Source organism: Urocampus carinirostris, chromosome 15 (genome assembly GCF_059441175.1).
Source record: "Urocampus carinirostris isolate Australia breed hairy pipefish chromosome 15, RoL_Ucar_1.0, whole genome shotgun sequence".
NCBI classification, from domain to species: Eukaryota; Metazoa; Chordata; class Actinopteri; order Syngnathiformes; family Syngnathidae; genus Urocampus; species Urocampus carinirostris.
The window spans coordinates 28,777,754-28,792,057 of NC_142363.1; the positions used below are offsets into that span (position 1 = coordinate 28,777,754).

Below are 14,304 nucleotides of genomic sequence, written 5' to 3' on the forward strand. Positions count from 1 at the left end.
ACAGGTGGGTGGTCTGGAGAGTGACGTCATTCTTTTTCTCAATATAGCATGAAAATGATGAAAGACAGAAGATACTGTATTGAAGTACAGTCCAAATACCAACCCAAACCCAAAGAAAGATGAAAAAATAAGTTTATTCGAGTGTGTCTAAAAAAATGATGATGACAAAAGCCAGAGGTAAAAAAAACTTCAAATTCCGTACACCTCCTTTAGGGTGGTAGATTTTATGATTTAAATATCAAGCAATAATGATAATTATAGTGGGCAGCACGGCGGCGCAGTGGTTAGCGCGTGTGCGGCACAGTTCTATGGTCTTGGGAACCTCCTGTGTGGGTTCAAATCCAGTTACCGGACTTACTGTGCGGAGTTTGTATGTTCTCCCCGTGCTTACGTGGGTTTCCTAGGGCACTCCGGTTTCCTCCCACATTTGAAAGACATGCATTTCAGGTGGATTGGCCGGTCCAAATTGTCCCTAGGTGTGAATGAGCGAGCGAGTTGTCTGTCCCTGTGTGCCCTGCGATTCAGGGCGTCCCCTGCCCACTGGCCGATGATTGCTGGTATGGGCTCCAGCACCCCGCGACCCTACTGAGGATAAGCGGTGCAGCTAATGAGCGGAGATAAGATGAATAATAATTATAATTAAAGAAAGTAAAGAAATGATAAACTTTGCTTTTTTGGGGGGGTCAGTAGCTCAAGCGCTGCTTCCTGTCGCAGGACGAGCGGAATGGGAGCGATGATGCCGTTTGCTCTCAAGAGTGGAAAATGGGGTGGAGAGGTTAAAGAGGACCGAGTTTCCCCAGGGGGCCTTCGGTGCTAAATCCGGCCAACTCAACTCAGGACGCTTTTGCGGGCATTCTGGTTTCCCGATGGCCTGAGAAAACCTCTCCGAGCGAGGGGGACCATTGTTGCGTCATTGCCCTTTTAGGACACGACATTAGGAACCAGACTGCATAATGAATCCATAAATAATTTGGTTTCTGGACTGCTCGTATTAAACCAGCGCCAGTGATCGATACAATAGATCGGAGATGTCAATCTCGGTTTGGCTCTGGGGCCCGATCAGTAAAAGTGTCAGAACGGAGACAGGACTCACTTGTGAATGAATGAAAACTTTATTTCGAAAATTAAAATGAAAACAGGACGAAAACAATAACTCAACACCAAAATAATGTTACATAACATGTTCGAAAAGTGGTAGTAAGAAGCAGATGTTTATTTTCCCTACCCCTTCATCTCATCTCTCATCTCATCTCATCAGCTGTACCACTTATCCTTATTAGGGTCGTGGGGGGGGGTCACCTGTTAGGCACCGTGTCTCAAATAACAGAACCCATAGAATTACAGTTGTCTGGAAATCACAGAGAGAAGATCCGATTCCATTTGCTTCACTCCCCGAGCCAACCCCTCGTTCTGGGTCATCCATGGTTGATGGCGTGTTGGCTCCTCCCATGGGCGTGCCAAAAGAAGCACGCCCATAAATACAACAATAGCCATTTCCGGGCAGTGGGCAGGGGACACCCTGAACTGGTTGCCGGCCAATTGCAGGGCACCCCTTCCATCTTCCCTATTAAATACATTTTACAGATCTTCTTCTCCTCAAAGTCTCATGGATATACATATTACATAGGTCAGATATCAATAATTATAATAATAAGAATAGACATTGGAGGAAAGGAAAGGGTTGCACCCACGATCCGGTGAAGCAGGTCGCTCTGAACGCGAAAGTGGGAGTTCCAAGGCGAGCAATGGCGGTGTCAGGAATGGAAAAGTAGCCGGTACAGGAGAGCATGAAACGTAGTCGGGATCAGAAACAAGTCGAAAGCCAGGAAACAGACGGGAGCAAAAACAGGTGGGAGTCAGGGTCGAAAAAGCTTGTCTAGAGTACACTGAGGTCCGTAGACGGACTGACAACAGGTGACAGATAGACGTGGATTTAAATAGTGACAGGGAGCCAATCAGAGTCCGAGGCAATTGGCGCCAAAGGAGCGGGCACAGGTGCATCACATCGGTAATCATGACAAACAGACTATCAACTCTACATTTTTAGCTTTTTTAGTTGTTTGGGTTTTTTGCATTATCATTCAGCCTACATCAGTAACCTACCCTACGTATTATCATCACAGATGACAAGGGACCTTTTCTAAACAGAACCCTTTATTCACAAATGGGGTAAAATATTTTCATGTTTGGCATTGTTAACTGGTTTATCTTAACAGTTGAGTAAATGCAGTTTTACACCTGAACCAACTCATCACGCTATACACACTGCCATCTAGTGGCCGGAGCATTTGATTTCCATTTATTTAAAACATTATAGCTTTTGATAAATGACTTAGAGACTCGCTTTTTCGACATACTCAGATTTTATGGCGGGCCGGATTAAATCGTTCAATGGGTCGGATATTGCCGCTGTATTCTACATAATTTGTTTTACTGTGCGTAAATAGGTGCTGTCTTGTGTTTGGAAGGTTTATTATTGCTTATTAATGTCACGACCACAACCGAATTAGGACCCCGATGCGTAACGTTAACCACATGTTTATTGAGATAAAGGGGAAAGGCAGAGCCCGTGATTCGGTGTTCGCTGGACGCGGGAAGCAAGCCGCTCACAGAATCGAAACGTGTTCCGAATGCGGAAGTGGATCTTCCAGAGCGGGAGATCGTGGTGTCGAAGACGGAAAAAACAGGTCGATAGCCGGGACAGGAGAGCAAAATGTGGTCAGGATTAAAAACGGGTTGTGAGCTGGGACGGGAAAGCAAAACGTGGTCGGGGTCAAAAACAGGTCGTAGCCGGAGACAAACAGGGAAATCAGGAACGGATGGGTGGAAAACGGGTGGAAAAAGTGGGACCGACAGGAGTCAGAGTCAAAGTGCTTGCCTTGTAGAAACAGAGGTTCGCTGACGGACTGACAACAGGCGAGAGAAAGGACATAGATTAAGTAGGACAGGGAACCAATCAGGAAGCCCGCAGCGGCTGGCGACAAACGAGCAGGCGCAGGTGAATCTAATCAGTCATCATGACAGTTAAGGCAAATTGCAACACTTAATACTGGGAGCTATTGTCTGAGGTTAACAGGTATAATCTCGAAAGACTGTTGATTTAAAATGGATATTTATTCTCATTACATTCTCGGTAAATAACTGTACACACAATTTTTTACCACGTTTACATTTTTGAACACGTGGTAGTTTACATGCGCGAACTGGGCCGAGTTGATGCTGGTGGTGAGCAATCATGAGCAGTCTCTTGGGGTAACCTTTGGGACTGGTTGTGAACTGGATTTTCCATCATATGCGGAGCAAGATTTATCTTCCTGTCACAAGCCAGAAACAGAGACAGGACCCATTAGCGTTCGTTTTTACTCAGTTTTATTGAGAAAGAGAGCAGTGCTTGCTTCCCCGATCCGATGATTGTCGGACACGGGTAGCTGATGGCAGGAATGCGGAAGTGGCACTTCCCTGTCAAACGAGGATAGTCGTAGGCAGCGGAAAAACTGGTCGATAGCCTGGGGAGCAAGGGCGGTAACGAGTCCAGAAAAGAGGCAGGAAACAGGACAAAACAGGTCGATGGCCAAAACAGAAGAGCAGGGCAGAGACGGGTCCGGAAACAGGTTGGCAACAGGTATCAGGCAGGATAAAACAGGGCAGGAGAATGTCGGAAGGTACAGAGCTTGCCTAGTTGGAAGCATAGGTTCGCAGACAGTCTGACAGTTTCCTCTTGGAAGCCGGGGGTTTGAAAAGAGTCAAGGAACCAATCAGCGCTCAGGGCTGTTGGCGCCAATCAGTAATCATGACACTTCCAAATAAATCTCTATATCTAAATAATCGTTTTAAGAGTTTCTCGTATAAAGAGGTGCCAGCAAATTCATAATTGCGGTCCGTGTGGTTCTTTGCAGCCGAAAGGGTTCCGGCGGTATTACAGCTCGCCGTTACTGATCCAGGAGCAGTATGGCTGCATCAAAGAGGTTATGCCCATTGGTGAGCAATACAAAATCAGGCAAGGTATGATGGATTTCGTTCAATTTTCAATTGTCTTTCTCCTTTTTTATCTTCCTTTGCAGCTTGTGGAAATAAGGTGGACCCGGTCTATGAGGCTCTCCGGTTCGGGACGTCGTTGGCCCAGAAGGCCAAACGGGCCAGTGGATCCGAGTCGCCGCAAAGAAATTCAGTAAGAACCTAAAAACCAGGGGTCACTACCGTGGTGCCCGTGGGAATCAGGTAGCCCCTTAAAACTGCTGAATAACCCGCGGGTCATTGTGATTTTCTAGGAAATTAGATTTTTGACTGTCATTTCAGTGGTTGAGCCTATTTACTGTAATCAATGAATGGGTTGGCAGATGCAGGTATTTTCTTAATATCACAATTTTTCTGCTAAACTAACAAAAACTGCAATGAAGGGCATCCAGTCTCTCTCCAACCTACCCGCGTTGTCCCCCACTTTCCTTCTACCTAACGTGTTGCGCGTTCCGGAACAGCATTGCTAAAAATAAGATTATAACTGATAAAGTAAGCGCGATGGAAAAATAATGATAAAAATGAACTCAGTTGGGCATTGTTAACACATACTTAATAGAAACAATATTATACCTTTAACTTTTTAAGGACACCTAAAACAACGCACCCAACCGTTATCTGACTTTTATTAAAATATAGGAGTAAAAAATATGCATTATCTCCCATTTAATGTAATTCTGCTAATTTTAATGAACTCTTTAAATATATACAGTATATTGTTTTTCAAAACATTTTAAATTGATTTTCAATAATTAATTCATTTTTGAATTATATTTAGTTTATTTTTTAATCACAATAGATCATTTCTGTCAGAACCCGAACAGCAGGAGGACCCAGATGCGTAACATTTTCACACAAGGTTTACTTTAGGGGAATGGGGCAGTCATGCGCGTGAACACAAACGCCAGTGATTCTGCGATCGCTGGGCGGAAGAAGTAAGACAGAAGTCCGGCGTGGATAAACAGGAAGCCAGAGGCTGACGAGATTGACACCAGATACCGGACAGACGGGGTCGATACCGTACAGGACGGGATAGACAGTATCAATACCATATACACGAATAGATACCGGACAGATGGGATCAATACAGACACTGGAGACTGGAGTAAGATATCAAACAGGACGCGATGAACAGGATTGACAAGATACACAAGCAGGATACGGGACAGAGTCAAAACACACGTCTTGCGGGTGCTGAGGTTCGTTGACGGACTGACAAAGAGTGAGTGAGAGCACTAAGCTTAAATAGGAGGGAAGCCAATCGGTCAACGAGCCGCAGCTGGCGCCAAACGGGCGGGGCCAATTGAGGGCAATGGGCAACCGTGACAATTTCAATATAACAATAGAGATATTGTTATCATAGTATATAACTATAGTAATATTCTACTAATAATGAGCTATCAAAAATTTAAAAAACGGAATTGTCATGATTACTGATGTGAATCACCTCTGCCCGCTCTTTTGGCGCCAACTCCTTCGGACTCTGATTGGCTCCCTGTTCCTATTTATACCCACTCCTATCTGTCCCCTTTTGTCAGTCCGTCTGCGAACCTCAGTTAACACTGGGCAAGCCTTTTTTTTACCCTTTCTCCCACCTGTATTTTGCGCCCGTCTTTCCCCCGACTTCGACCCGTTTTTGATACTAACCACGTCCACCCTCCCTTCCCTGATTTCGACCTCTTTTTGTCCCCGACCACGTCTACTCTCCTTTCCTGGCTTATGACTCGCTTACGACCCCGACCACGTTTTTGCTCTCCTGTCCCGGCTACTGACCCGTGTTTCTGTTCCCGACACCGCCATCGCTTGACACGGAAGATCCACTTCCGCGTTCTGAGCGACCCGCTTCCCGCGTCCAGCAATCACCGGATCGTGGGCGCAACCCTTTCTCTCTCTTCCAATAAAACTTGTGAGAAACGCAACGCAAGTGGGTCCTGTAATAGAAATGTTTAAAAAATAAGACATATATAAATATATATATATACCGCAGCCATATCCCCTAGTGGGAGGTGGCTAGAGTCATTTCTGACTCTTTTTGGTAGCTTGATTCAGAGGAGGGGATTCCCAGCCCCCTCGCTCAACCCAACTGAGGTGTTGGGAGTCATTAGGTGACCAAACCCCCCAATTCCAACCCTTAATGCTGAACCCCAAGCAGGGAGGCAACGGGTACCAATGTTTAAGTCTTAGGTATGCTCAGTAGCCTAGATGGTAGTGTGCCCGCTTTGAGACTGGGAGGTCGCTGGTTCGCGCCTCGACCGAGACATACCTAATTGGTATAATGGCGGCGGCCTCTGGCTGCGGCTGCATCGACTCGCTACAACGGGTCAGGTGTATCGACATTTCGTTCTGTGTACATTGTTACAAAGAATGACAATACAAAGGAAATTATTATTATTATTATTATCAATCGGCCGAGGCTTGAACCACAACCTCCCAGTCTCGGGGCGGGCGCCATACACCCAAGGCCACCGAGCTGAAATAAGATAAAATGAACAAAATTATCTCCTAACGGAAAAAAGAATGTATTCGCCTTTTTTGCTCTGATCATTCATATCTGGGCGGCAGTAGCTCAGGAGGTAGAGCGCTCGTCTTGGGATCAAGGGATCCCAGTTCGAATCCCGGCTCCTCCGTGTTACATGTTGAAGTGTCCTTGGGTAAGACACTGAACCCCTACTACCCCCAATAAGCAGGTTAGCGCCTTACATGGCTGCAAGGCCGATATTGGGAAATGTGGAGCACATTGTAAAGCGCTTTGGGAAGTCATTGACTTGAAAAGCGCTATATAAAATGCAGATCTTTTCATTTCATCCCTAAATCACACGTGCTTTTTCTAACATGCAAACATGTATTAGGCTAGAAAGTTACACACCCCACACCAATTAACAAACATTGTTAAAAAAAATGAAAAGAATGAAATGATCTGCTAACCAGACACTTCCCTTTTTCTTCGACGACGCTTTTTCCGATCATTCATATCCGCTAATCACCCATGCTTTTTCTTGCAGGCAAAAATTGATTAGGCTATGAGGTTAAATTCCCCTTATAAATTATAATTTGTCGTTGCTATAAAATAACTAGACACTCTTTTTTCTTTCGTTCAAATCTGTAAAATCTGTAAATCTCACATGCTTTTTGTCGCCGGTATAAGTTCACTAGGCTAGAAAGCTACCTTCCCGACACCGATGACAAAATCTTGTTGTTAAAAAAAAGTCCTCCTCTATAACCAATGTCCGGTTCCGGAGCCCACTCTTCCGACTGTTGCTCCACCTCAGACGTCTTTGTTTATTTGGTGGCGCAGCAGATGTCATATCGAAGCTGATGGAGCAAATAGATACCACCTCAGAGGAGCCGTAAACACTACCAATAAAGGCGTTCTGCTTCCAAGGAGCATGGAAAGGAGCTGCCGTGCAAGCGCTCGCGTTATAACAAATGAATAGGACTGATTATAAACGCTCAGGTCTCAGTCGGTGGTTGGGTTTATAAATAAAAGGGGCGCTGATCACTTAGGAAGGTGTGCTTTAAATAAAATTCTTCAAGTGGTTAGCTTATTCAGCAAAAATAGTAGCTATTATTTAATTAAATGACCCATGGGACTCGCATGCTCAAAAATCTATGGGTCCCAACAGAGATCTATGGCTCCCCAAAATTTAGTGTGCTCCATGCCCTTACAAACTGTCGTATTTTCCCTTACAAAATACAAAAAAATATATATATTTTTCAAATATGTTTATTTATGTAGTTTAACATGTTATATTGTACATGTGTTTCCTTATATCATCTCATCTCATCTCATCTCATCGCTTATCCTCAGTAGGGTCGCGGGGGGGCTGGAGCCCATCCCAGCCATCTCCGGGCAGTGGGCAGGGGACACCCTGAACTGGTTGCCAGCCAATCGCAGGGCACACAGGGACAGACAACTCATTCGCTCATTCACACCTAGGGACAATTTGGACCGGCCAATTCACCTGAAATGCATGTTTTGGGAACGTGGGAGGAAACCGGAGTGCCCAGAGGAAACCCACCAGCACGGGGAGAACATACAAACTCCGCACAGGAAGTCTGGAGCTGGATTTGAACCCACGACAGGTTCCCATGACATGAACTGTGCCGCACAAGCGCTAACCACTGCGCCGCCGTGCTGCCCGAAGTAGAATAATTAATTTTCTTATTAAATTATTGTTGGTAATACAGTATACTGATTAAAAGGGATCACCACAAACCTGTCTTTTTTCATTTTCTCCTTTTATACTTCCTTTTTTTCTTAACTTCTGTATACAACATAATCATTCGTAATATAATGCATCAAAACAAGTGAGCCGTTTGAGAGCCGGCTCTTTAATGAGTTGAGCCGAAAAAGCCGTGTCTCTAAAAAGAGACGGACTTTTACTACACAACTCGAGATCGGCGTGCAGACGAAAACTCGAACCGCGAGACCAAAGCAACGATGGCGGATCTGCCTGACGAAAAGTTTGGAGTGCGGTAAATCTTTGTTAAAAAAAGATAATAACAATTTGGTGTCAGAAAAGTTGCGTCCCGGGGACGCACGTTGATTTGACACGATGCGTCCCCAGCAAAAATAATGCGTCTAGGACGCAGGGATGCGGGAAAACCAGAACACTGCATGATACGTTTTAGGTAGCTGAGACTGTTCACGGTTCTTGGATCCGTTAATGTCGGTGGTCAAGGTATCACTTCCTGTGGTGTGTTTTGGCCCCTTTTTTTTTGGGTAGTTTCAGGACCAGAAACAGGACCCACTCGCGTAACGTTTCTCACAAGTTTTATTAGAAGAAAGGGAAAGAGTTGCGCCCACGATCCAGGGATCGCTGGACGCGGGAAGCGGGTCACTCCGAACGCGGAAGTGGATCCTCCGTGGCGGGCGATGGCGGTGTCGGGAACGGAAAAAAAAAGGGTCAGTAGCCGGGACTAGGAGAACAAGATGTGGTCGGGGTCGGAAACGAGTCGTAAGCCGGGACGTGAGAGCAGACATGGTCGAGATAAAAAACGGATCGTTATTTGGGACGGGAGAGCCGACATGGTCGAGATCAAAACAGTTTGTAGCGGGAGATAAACAGGAGCAAAAAACGGGACAGGTGTGAGTCAGGCTTGAAAAAGGGCTTGCCGTGTGAAAACAGAGATTCGCAGAAGGACCAACAACAGGGGAATGACAGGACAGGGTTTAAATAGTGGGGAAGCCAATCCGTCAACAAGCTGCAGCTGGCGCCACATTGGCGGGGCCAATCGGGCGCCATGGCAACCGTGACAGGTAGGTGTTTACTTCCCTACATGAAACTACTTGTTTCAATGTTTACCAGTAGCAGGAGAAACCTCTTGATCTGACTTTGATACAGCACTTTCATCATCTGGTCGCTGTTGTTTTTCGGTGTAAAGGGGTATCCCGCTTTTAGGAGAATAGCCAGACCTCAGCAGCTGTCATGATTACCGATGTGATGCACCTGTGCCCGCTCCTTTGGCGCCAACTGCCTCGGACTCTGATTGGTTCCCTGCCGCTATTTAAACCCACTCCTTTCCGTCACCTGTTGTCAGTCCATCTGCAAACCTCAGTTTACACTAAGCAAAGCCTTTTTCGACCCTGACTCCCACCTGTTTTTTGCTCCCGTCTGTTCCCCAGCTTCGACTCGTTTTTGATCTTAACCACGAAATATCTCCATCTCCGACCACATTTTTGCTCTCCTGTCCCGACTACTGACCCGTTTATCTGTTCCCGACACCACCATTGCTGGCCACGGAAGTCCCACTTCCGCGCCCAGCGATCACTGGATCGTGGGTGCAACCCTTTTCCTTTCTTACGATAAAACTGAGAGAAACGTAACGCAAGTGGGTCCTGTCTCCGTTCTGATCCTGACAGCAGCGGCGTGTGGCAACACTGATTCCGAAAAAGTCAGTGCTCAGAATTAGTGTGGACTTGTGCTTTGAGCATGTCGAAAAGTTGCAAAATTCCCGTTTACCTTGTAAGCTACCATGTTCTTTTTGGCTGATAATGAATGTTCTTTCTGGGTTACGGTATTAAAAATATTGTCTTCCCAGTGCTAAAAATATACGTAGTTCACCAAAAACTTCATCTTTTTCCTCTCCTCTGGAAACTGGTGTTGTCATCTTCTACACTGGAAACTAGCTTTTATTCTTTCTGTCATGGTGACTGATTATTTTCACCTGTGCCCGCTCATTTGGCGCCAGCCGCTGCTGGCTTTCTGATTGGTTCCCCGTCCTACTCAAGCTGCGTCCTTTCACTCGCCTGTGGTCTGTCCGTCAGCGAACCCCTGTTTCCACAAGGCAAGCACTTTGACTCTTACTCCCGTCGGTCACGCTTTTTGCACCCGTTTTCCACCTGTCCGTTCCTCATTTCCCCGTCTCGGTTACCATGGCGTCCAATTGGCCCCCGCTGTGTGGCGCCAGCTTCTGTCACGGTTGCCAGGGCGCCCAATTGGCCCCGCCCAAGAACACCAGCTGAAACTCGTTGACAGATTCCTCCCTGTGACTACTTAAACGCTGTCCTGTGAGTCGCCTTTGGTCGGAGCGTCTGCGAAACTCTGTTTTGAACGTCAAGCCATGAGAATCTCAGTTTTTCCTGTGTTTTTTTTCTTGTTTTGCCAAGCCCGGTGAATCTCCGTTTTTTTCCTGCGTTTTTGCTCCTGTTTTGCTCTCGCTACGATCTGTTTGATTTTGACTACTTCCACGTTCCGGGCTATCTACTCCCCGCGACCAACGATCTCCGGATCGAGTGTGCGCTCCTCTCTTCTCTCCCCAATGAACTGTGAGTAACATTACGCGAGTGGGTTCTGCTTCCTGTCCTGGTCCTGACACTCCCATTCCAGCTTACGACTCGTTTTTTGATCCCGACCACGTTTTGCTCTCCTGTCCCGGCTATCAACCTGTTTTTTTCCGTCTACGACACTACGATCTCCCGCTCCGGAAGATCCACTTCCGCATTCAGAACAAGTTCCGATTCTGTGAGTGGCTTGCTTCCAGGGTCCAGCAAGCACCGGATCGCAGGCGCTGCCTCTTCTCTTTATTCCAATAAACCTGTGAGAAACGCGATTGGGTCTACCCTTTGTTCTGGTCGTGACACTTTTAAAAATGTAGCATGGTCTCTTTTTCCTGTCAAAAATTTGCAATATCTTCTTCTTTGCCGAAAACTAGCTTTCTTCTTCTAAAAATCCAGGTTAGGGAACACCCAAAAAAATAACTCATGATACATTATAGCTAGGGGCAGCACGGCGGCGCAGTGGTTGGCGCTTGTGCGGCACAGTTCATGTCATGGGAACCTCCTGCGTGGGTTCAAATCCAGCTCCAGACGTCCTGTGCGGAGTTTGCATGTTCTCCCCGTGCTTGCGTGGGTTTCCTCCGGGCACTCCGGTTTCCTCCCACGTTCCAAAAACATGCATTTCAGGTAATTTGGCCGGTTCAAATTGTCCCTAGGTGTGAATGATTGGCTGGCAACCAGTTGAGGGTGTCCCCTGCAGACTGCCCGGAGATGGCTGGGAGGGGCTCCAGCCCCCCGCTACCCTAATGAGGATAAGCTGATGAGATGAGACATTATAGCTAACTGTGATGGTTCTGAAGGGATTAATTAATATAATAAATCATGAATTAATTAAATAGATTTACGTGCAAACATTTCATTGCTATATTTCTCAGCAATAGTTTTTTTACAGTTTCACACAATCAATTGTACGACATTCCTAGACGGACAAAACTCAGCTCTTACAAGTGAGCTATTTTTAGAAACAGGCCTGCGGGCAACTCAAGTGGTCATTTTCTCCCTGCAGAGACCGCGTCTAAAAATCCATAAAGTAAATCAAAAATTCCCCGGCGAAAAAAAAGTAATTGCCGTCATTGCTAGCTTTTGTGACAAATTATGTTTTGTATGGACAGGAACAGAAACACAGCAGGTACAAGAAAGGGGACGCTGGGGAAATGAGGTCCCGGTATGTTGTCGGTCACGATAATGGTCAGAATTTTTCTTTGCAGGCCAGCGACTTGGATAACGTTCCAGAGGAAGCGGTGGCTCACAGCAGCAGGCATGAGCTGTTCAGAAAACACAGCGATGACGGTGAGTTAGTCAAGTTAGCGGGACAGTTTTCTGAAATCCATCAAATGAGTGTTTGCCCTCCCCTTAAAGGTATTCCCAAGTAAAATGTTTTTAAACTAAGCACAGATTGGTAGGGTTTCTCTCCACAAATGTGCAAATATGTTGCGAAATACTCCGAGAGTCAAGAACTTTAGTCTCAAAGTGTCAGGACCAGAACGGAAACAGGACCCACTTGCGTAGCGTTACACACAGTTTTATTGGGAAGAAGGGAAAGGATTGCACTCACGATCCGGAGAACGCTGGTTGCGGGGAGTAGGTTGCTCAGACGCGGAAGTGGTATTTTCGTGGCGGGCGATGGCGGTGTCGGGAACGGAAAAAACAGGTCGGTAGCCGGGATAGAAGAGCAAAAACGTGATCGGGATCGGAAACAAGTCGAGAGCCAGGAGAGGTGAGTAGACGTGGTCAAGATAAAAAACGGGTCGTAATTCGGGACGGGAGAGCAGACATGGTCGAGATCAAACAGATCGTAGCAGGAGACAAACCGGAGCAAAAACATGGGATAGGCGAAGAAGGGCTTGCCGTGTAAAAGAGATTCGCAGACGGACCGACCAAAAGGGGACAGACAGGACAGAGTTTAAATACTGACAGGGAGCCAATCAGTCAACAACCTGCAGCTGGCGCCACATGGGCGGGGCCAATTGGGCGCCATGGCAACCGTGACACACACGGGCGCGGCCAATTGGGCGCCATGGCAAGCATGACACAAAGTTGACCAAGCGGTCTTGTTTGCTGTAGAGTTGTGACATAAGGAACACAACACTTTCAAAATGACGAATCCAATTAACACAACGTGTAAGGCTAGCTCCGAAAAAGACAGCGATTGTTGTGAACAGCGATTGCATTACGCTCATATCTATTAGGAAATAGGCAATTATGGCTTTTTGTTTGCGTTTTTTGGCGCGAGTGTCGCTGTTGGTAAAATTTTGTCCAGCTAACTCCCCGTTAGTAACCAGGCTGCCGAGGGCTTTCCTGTTTTGTTTGGTTCCCAGTTAGTCTGGATGCTCACCGTGTTTTTTTGGGTTGGCCAATCTTGCGTTTTCTTCACCGGGGCTGCGGACGCCTTTTGTTGATCGGTCACGCTTAGCCCTCGATTTGCGACTTGTCAGGTTCAACCCAACACTTGTAACAAAAACCTGTATACAAAAAAGACACAGAGAATTGTGTATGGTTTACTTGCAAGAGAAGTGAACGGAAAACTGCTTTTGGGTACAGTTCTCGAACTCACTCCAAAGCAGCCTTCCCTCACCTTGCCTTTTATTCAGAAAAGGAACGCCCTGGTTACAATGTCATTTCAACACTAAGGGTTAGGGGTTGGTTGAAGGTTGAATTTTTCCATTGAAACCAGTTCTTGCACAACAACTTGTTATTTGAAATGTGACTGATTAACTCTCTTTATGCTATACTTCAGGAAAAAATCCTTGGCCTTCGGGTCGAATCTGTAACTGATTCACACCATTTATTCTCTCTTGCCAGAATGTAGTGGAAGACTTTTGCTGAGAGAATATCCTATTTTGTAAGCACAATATCTCACAAGAAAACATATAACACACATAAATTATAGTAAAGTTGAATAACTGATGTACATTATTCCAACAGGCTCTCTATTGTTTTTGTTTTTTTCCAGTTAGCCTCTTTTTTGGCTGCACGCCCTTTGTTGTACCTTTACTGTATCCACATGTGACTCCACACCTAGGCATTCTCCACAAAAGCTACCAAAATTTAACTTAAAACACTCGTAACTTCTTCAACTACTCAACCTGTAAAACAATATGGTGACTGGCTTGCTGGTGTTCCTCCGACGACGTCACAGCACAGAATGACAGACATGTCGCCTTCAAAATATATTATTTTGGAAAGGGATGAGCGCCACTAGGCTGTACTTGCCCAAGACACACCACATGAGATGGTTTCCCTATGACTCTAGTGGTTAAGGGATACAAAATTTACCCAAAAGGAAAGAAAGCGCTTAATGCTAATGCCGAGGCTAGAATTAGAAACTAGCGACGCTCAGCAGGTGCAAGGTCTGTAATTGGTTTCAACTCAGGCGCTGCTACAGCTAATGTGAAAAAAAATCTCCAATCCATCTGGCAGGTTTCTGCAGAGTGAAAAATTCAAGCAATGTTTCTTTTTTTTTACAATTCACCATAAGGAAAGAAGAGGCATGCCGCTAACGCTAACTAGGC

The 14,304-nt window shown here is 46.0% G+C and overlaps 1 protein-coding gene across 2 annotated transcripts in view; it reads left to right on the plus strand.

Annotated features, from left to right (window-relative positions):
* stac (SH3 and cysteine rich domain) overlaps window positions 1–14,304 on the plus strand; it is a 58,547-nt gene that overhangs the window by 25,673 nt on the left and 18,570 nt on the right. For both annotated transcript variants that reach the window (XM_088354345.1, XM_088354346.1), the window contains 3 exons: window positions 3,897–3,978; window positions 4,062–4,168; window positions 12,001–12,082. In XM_088354345.1, the coding sequence (XP_088210471.1) occupies window positions 3,897–3,978; window positions 4,062–4,168; window positions 12,001–12,082 (271 nt within the window). The remainder of the gene's footprint in view (window positions 1–3,896; window positions 3,979–4,061; window positions 4,169–12,000; window positions 12,083–14,304) is intronic.